The sequence below is a fragment of the Mastomys coucha genome, unplaced genomic scaffold, assembly GCF_008632895.1.
Source record: "Mastomys coucha isolate ucsf_1 unplaced genomic scaffold, UCSF_Mcou_1 pScaffold7, whole genome shotgun sequence".
Taxonomy (NCBI): Eukaryota; Metazoa; Chordata; class Mammalia; order Rodentia; family Muridae; genus Mastomys; species Mastomys coucha.
In genome coordinates this window covers 36,111,837-36,119,117 of record NW_022196913.1, presented here as the reverse complement: position 1 = coordinate 36,119,117, position 7,281 = coordinate 36,111,837, and the positions used below count along the sequence as shown (strand labels likewise).

The 7,281-nt window shown below is 38.8% G+C and overlaps 1 protein-coding gene across 1 annotated transcript in view; it reads left to right on the top strand.

Moving 5' to 3' along the window:
* Gmds (GDP-mannose 4,6-dehydratase) overlaps positions 1–7,281 on the top strand; it is a 567,052-nt gene that overhangs the window by 437,625 nt on the left and 122,146 nt on the right. The window contains exon 8 of the mRNA XM_031357964.1: positions 4,683–4,801. Within this exon, the coding sequence (XP_031213824.1) occupies positions 4,683–4,801 (119 nt within the window). The remainder of the gene's footprint in view (positions 1–4,682; positions 4,802–7,281) is intronic.

The following is a 7,281-nucleotide window of genomic DNA, read 5'->3' as shown; positions in this document are numbered from 1 at the left end:
AAAAGAAAAAGAAAAAAGAAAAGAAAAGAAAAAAACTAAAACTAAAACAAACCCCTGTTCCTTCCCTTCTCCCCCTGCTCACCACCCCATTCCCTCCTGCTTACTGGCCCTGGCATTCCCCTACACTGGGGCATAGAACCTTCACAGAGCCAAGGGACTCTCCTCCCATTGATGACCAACTTGGCCATCCTCTGCTATACACATGCTACTGTAGCTATGAGTCCCCCCATGTGTATGTACTCTTTGGTTGGGGTTTTAGTCCCTGGGAGCTCTGAGGGTATTAGTTAGTTCATATTGTTGTTCGTCCTAAGGGGCTGCAAACTCTTCAGCTCCTTGGATCATTTCTCTAGCTCCTTCATTGGGATCCTGTACTCAGTCTAATGGATGGCTGTGAGCCTCTACTTCTGTATTAGTCAGGTACATTTTTTAAATCATTGTTTTATTACAGATTTTTGTTTAGTAGGTTAGTCAGTTGGTTTGGTTTGATTTCTTTTTTTTTCTTACTAAAGATTAAATTCATGGTCTTGTAAGTGGTGTGTGAATGCTTTACATTGAGCCATATCTCCAGCTTCTATGATCTCTATTAGAATTATTTCCTAAATTTTTTCCTCTGTATTATATGGATGTATACATATACACATTTTTATAACATTTGGAACATATATACACACATAATAAATAAAAATAGCACATAAACACAAAAAATGCCAAGCTTTTAAAAAAAAAGCTATAGTCAAATAAATACACATAGTTAAACATCACCTTGATTAACCAATCCTGTTATTCATGGGTGCCAACCCAGTTAATAAGTGTTTGTGGCCTGGATACTGAACTGGAGATTAATGGCAAAGTGGAAGCAATTGTAGAATCCAGATTTTTAAGACAAACACACATCATACTCCAAAAGGCATGCATGGAATCAGTGCAGTCAGTCGTCTGTGGTGATGCACTTAGGATGTTCTCCTTCACTGGGCCACAGTGAACAGCCTCTAGAGCTGGTAACTTCCAGAGCAAGGAGGATTGGCCTCTCACCAAGGCCTCCTGAGCATCTCGGATTTATGTTTATTATTTAAACAGCTGAAGAGAAGGCCATGAGTGGGTAATTTTGTTTGAAACTTTCAAATGTAAATTTTATATTACTCTAAATTAGATGTTTAAAACAGACAAGCTAGCTATATAGTTATAAGCATATTACAATTGTAATATCTATACCCATCTTAACTTGGCTTTCACACATCAGATTTCCCTTAACCTCACAGGCCTTCAGTGAAAAATAAATTTGAAGTGTGAGTTGAAACTGATTTGTTCTCTTCACACTGAAGGACATTTTCATGGAGAAGATATCTTGCTCTGGTACATCCCTTAACTGAGTTACTTTCCTCCCTGTGGGATAGATGAAAAACCAAGAGGAAGAGAGGGAAGGAGAGAGAGAGAGACAGACAGACAGACTGACTGACTGACTGACTGACTGACTCTTTCTGTGTCTGTCTGTCTGTGTTTGGCCTTGTTATCAGGTCAAGACTAGTGGCTAAATCAGTTACATTCTTAAAGAGCACCAAAGGAATACAGGATGAGTCCTACTTTTCCTCTTTGATTCTTGAGAGACAGAAGAGAACCTCTAAAACATAAAACCTTTAGACTGCTTCTGCCTTCAGAAGCCAAAGCTATGTGGCAGTTTGCTCACAGCCTGTGGCCCATCCTGTCATGGGTCGTGTGGTCCCACATGTGAACAGGAAGGTGAGAATGGGTGAACTCTTGCCTTGGTTGTGCCATCCATCAGAAAACAAATGGAGCAGATCAATGTGTGCAGCTGAACACGGAGGTGAGGGCTGTGTCCTCCTCACACTGGGGCCTTTGTTTCCTGGACATGATCTGGCGTTAGGAGGGGATGCACTGGGCCTCGGCTTTGTGGCAAATTACTAACCCATTATCACACTAGAACATAGAATCGTTTATCTTCTAATCCAGAGTGTCACCTGTTCTTCATTTACTAGTCAATAATCATTAATTATGCTCTGTGGAAATTTAAACAAAACCTTTTCCCTCTGTTAAAACCAGTAAACTCTTTAGCAATAACAAATAGATCTGGAATTGTATATCCTTTCCCTCCCACTCCCAGACTAGAGTCTGGCACAGTATGAGCTGTAGAGGAAATGCCTAGAAATTGATAGGTCAAAGGCCCCAGATAGTCTGATGGAAAGAAAAGAGCAGACTCGGCTCTGGTTCTCATGCAAGCAAGAAGCTCCTACTGATCTCCATTCCTGCCAGGAAAATGCAAGTCCAACCTGGCCTTGCCTCGTGTAGAAAGGCCTACAGTGATCAGAAGGCACACTTGTCTTTTCATTTCTACTAAGCTTTCATTTCCTTCCACATTGGAATAAAAAAGACCCCACAGGATATTTGAAGAAAAAAATCAACTGAGTGGTCCTGAAATGTCTATCAAAAATGTTTTTTTTAAATCAAAATCCGAGTTAAACACACTTGATTGTATTTACTCTGTTAACATCTAATTCCTCACTCAAATGTTCAAACAGAAACTCTAGATACAAATATAATTTTTCTTAATGTGTGTATGTGTGTGTGTCTGTCTGCCTGCCTGCCTGCCTGCCTTGCCTACCTCTCTGTCTTTTTTTATGTGTCTATGTGTGTTCACATACATGTCTGTGCCTTGGCATGCTGAGTGTTTCCACCCAGTCAAGAGAGGTAGAGGGTTGCCTTAGTTGGGATAGGCACTAAATGACAGCTTGGACCCAGGTAGTACAACAGTGCTTTGTGTGGTTGGTTCACAGGGAGCCCAGTGAAGCAGCAAGATTTCAGGACTCTGGTATAGATCATGGGATCAGAGGTCATCTTTCTGAGACAAATTAGGAGAACACATATATTTCGGGATATGAGGAGCATGATCAAGCAGAATCTAAGAAGAACCCCAGTCCTGTAGTCATGTATGAATGTTTTAATGCCCATTCCAGGAAGTTCTTTTCTACTCTTTTTCTTGGCTCTTAGTACTTTTAGTAAGCAAGCCCTGTGGCCACCATCAGCTGGCAGTTTGTATTTTGTGCCTTTTAAACACTGGTCAAATTTTATTAGTCATGGTAATTTCAATATAACAAAAAGTATTCTGATTGACTTTATTTACCATGATCATTTAATATAAAATGAAACTATAGCTATTTCATAAACATAAGTAAAATTGACTGTTCAGCTACACATAGTGATATATCCCAGAACTGAGGACTGGGCTGAGGCAGGAGGATCACAAATTTGAGGATAGTGGGGTCTACTATGTGTTTGTTTTTCCTTATAAGACAGTTTGTTCTGCCAGTGTCTTTATAGTATTTTACTGACTCGAAGTCAAGGTCATTTCCATTGTTCTACCCAAATGTGCTACAAGGCATGGATAATTGCCTGAATTTTTGTTTTCCTCAGAACACAAATATGATGTAAAACAGTAGTGAAACAAAGGCATTACCCATAGAAATAATTTCAAAGGAATGAATATATAATTTTTTTGTTAAAAGGTTTGTGTATGAATGAATGAACGAATGAATGAACAAACAAACAAAATGAATGAATGAATGAATGAGTGAATAGAAATTAAACTTGTAGTGACATTTTCTAAGAAAAACTGGAGCAGGTAATTGGCACTGTCTGATGTGAGTTCTGGGAGCCAAATTCGAGTATTCTGGAAGAACAGCAAGTAGTTTGAAGCTCTAAGTCATGTCTCTAGCACCATAATCTGTATCATAGACAGACAAACAGTCAGACACATAAATCCATAGATAGATAGATAGATAGATAGATAGATAGATAGATAGATAGACAGACAGACACATAAATCCATAGATAGTTAGATAGATAGATAGACAGACAGACAGACAGACAGACAGATAGATAGATAGATCATACATACAATCATATATATATATATATATACATATATACACATATCCTATATAATTGATATATAACCTGTGGAAGCTATACACCTACATGCTACTGATAAATGCTTTTCTAAGCAAATAGAGTCACATTGTAGTAGTTTCTCCTAGTCCGTGGTTCAAAATGACTGCTTCATTTGTGCCAACCATCTTCTCTAACTCTCCATATGTCCATTTCTGTCACAGTATGAAGGTTGACCTCTTACGTTGACAACTTGTTAAAATGCTAGTACTAGTTCCTATTATGTGACTGTTTCTCTGTTAGTGATTTTTGTTTGTTTCTTTTTTACTGCTGAGCTTTCAATTTCACAATGTTAAAAAGTAGAGTTTTACTTTTAAGGACTTAATCTGTTCAAAAGACTTTTTTCTTGCCTGCCATCTGTGGCATGAAGGTCAATTAAACATTCTGGGATTATTGTTGCACAATATTCTATACAAAGGTTATTCACTGGCTGTTCATCAACATTTCCTTTTAACCTGTTGTGTAGGAATCTTCTGATCTGCTGAAAAGAAAAATCCCTAGAGTCTGTGACTGAGGCCAGGTGTTCACACCAAGATGTTTCTCAGATTTTATTAATGTAATTAAATTATAAGAACCATCTTGAGTTGTTAGAATACTGCATTAAGTTAACACTCATTTTCAAACTATATACTTCTCTATTTAGCTATGTGCTTTGATAATGTTATATTCCCACTGTGATCACTAAGTATAAGCCTCACATGACTTTACTTCTTTTTCTCTAGGCTATGTGGCTGATGTTGCAGAATGATGAGCCAGAGGACTTTGTCATAGCTACTGGGGAAGTTCACAGTGTCCGTGAATTTGTTGAAAAATCCTTCATGCACATTGGAAAAACCATTGTGTAAGTACGTCTGCTGGTTGCTTATTGCTTGCTCTCCAGGTATTTATTGTTCATGCTCTTCTATTTGATTCTGCTTCTAATCCCCCTCTCTCAGTCTCTTATAAGATGATGCAAGAGGTCCTTATGAGTCTCATATCCAACTCCAGTTAGTGTGTCAAATATTTATCAGCTTCTAAACCCAGTCTTCTCAAGATTTACTTAAATTTAAAATTTATAAGGCAAGTTCTGTTATGTATGACGACTTTACTATGGCTAATTGTATCTTTCTATGAGACTAATGTGAAGACATGCCCAATGTGTTTCAGTACTTTCACACACACACACACACACACACACACACACACACACATTACATATATATACATATTTGTGTATTGGTTTTTTATTGTTTTTTGTTTCTTCAAAGAATATTTTAACTTTTCTTTAATTCTTTGTGAACTTCACATCAAGCACCCCATTCACATTCATCTTCCTGTCCCTTTATATCACCCTCTGCCCTTGTAACCTCCTCCACAGAAGACAAGAAAATAAAATAGAATAAAATAAAAAACATTTTCATGGAAGCTGTAATGTGTGACAGTAGGCAACACCCTTTGTCTACACATTCTTACTTGCATTGGGTTTATTAGAACGAGTCATCAATCTATTTCTCAGCCTCTGTCTTCTGCTACATAAACTATACTGGATCCTTAGGAGGACTTCTCTCAGATATCCTGTTGTTGCTCTGTGTCATGGAGATTCAGCAGCTTTGGATCTGCAGGACCTGCTCTTTCTTGGGTTCCAGCAGGTCATAGATAGGATAGATGTTGGGATGGGCCAACCCAAAGCCCTGGATCTGGGCTCATGAGGTAGCTGAATTAGACAACCCACTAGCTTTCCTGCACCTGCACCATCAGGGTGAGCTCTTCAGCACTGCCCTGACTAGCTCACCCAGTGCTGAAGCTGGTAAAGGGCAAGTTCAGCTCTCCTGCTCTCATGTCCTCGTGGATGGCTTGCCTGCACCCAGCAAACCCTCACCCAGGTCACCCCACAGTATACGAGAGGCAGGATAGCTCTATAGTTGACTTTTCAACACATTTCTCTGTGTAGCACTGGCTGTCTTGAAACTTTTCTTGTAAAATAAGCTGTCCTCAAACTCAAGAGATCCATCCATCTGACTCTGTTTCCTGTGTGCTTGGAGTGAAGGTGTACACCACCACTTCCCAGCTTTTATTTTATATTTTAAAAATCTCTAACCACAAAAAATCCACAGGAGAGTTTCACGCATGTTATACTTTTTTTCCCCCTGGGCCATTAAGAATAGCTATGACTTAATACTCTGTCATGCTGTGCTTGTGTGTATTTCCTACAAATAATGACATTCATTCTCTTATGTAAACATAATAAGCTATCAATTCCTGGAATCCCAGACTAATATGTTCCTTCCATTTAGCCTTCCAATCCTATCTATGTTCTAGTGGTTGGTATGCTGTCTTTCATATAGTCTCACCCAGTGTAACACCGTGAACCACGCATGCTTAAAGCATTGCACAATTTTTTTAGAATATGCAAGCAATGTGCTAAATCCCTACAGAGAATTACTTTACAGTTTAATGGCATCTACTACATTCATGGTGTTTTTTGACCATCACCACTATCCATTTTCCAAATGTTTTCATCATACTAACAATAAAAATAATAATTCCTTTTATTCTCCTTCCCCCTGGTATCTAGTAATTTCTACTCTGTACATCTCTGTGAATTTGCTTGGTAGACAACTCCTGGCAATGTAATCCTTCACATTTGTCCTTTTGTTTCAATCCTTTGCACTTATCATAATGCTTTAAAAATTCATCTATGTGGTAATGTTTCATTTGCTTTCTGTTTCTTTCTTTTTTAAAGACTGACAAATAGCTATGTGTACTGGTTTAAGCCTTCAACTGAAGGAGATACCAGGAATACTAGGGTTACAAACCAGTCTGAGCTCCATATCTAGCAAGATCCTTTTTCTGAAAGACAAAATGACTGAATACTATTCTATTGTGTTATAGGTCATATAGGTCCTCTGTTGCTGGACTCTGATTTTTCTTTTTTACATTATAAGCTGTGGCAAACAACATTAATGTAAATATTAATTTACAAATCTCTGTGTTGATCCTATCTTCAGTTCTTTTGTGTGTTATATTTGGGTGTAGACTTTGTGTGTGAAGTGGTAATACATTTAATTTTTTAAAATGCAGACAAACTATTTTTCCAAGATTTTTTAAAACATGAAAGAATTGTGGGATCTAGTCGTGTCTCTGTCTCTCTGCCCCTTTCTTCCTCCCTTCCCCCTTCTGCCCCTCTCTCTGCCCCTCTGCCCCTCTGCCTCTCCCTCTCTGCCCTTCTCTTTACCCCTCTGCCCCTCTGCCTCTCTACCCCTCTGCCTCTCTGCCTCTCTACCCCTCTGCTTCTCTACCCCTCTGCCTCTCTGCCTCTCTGCCTCTCTGCCTCTGCCCCTC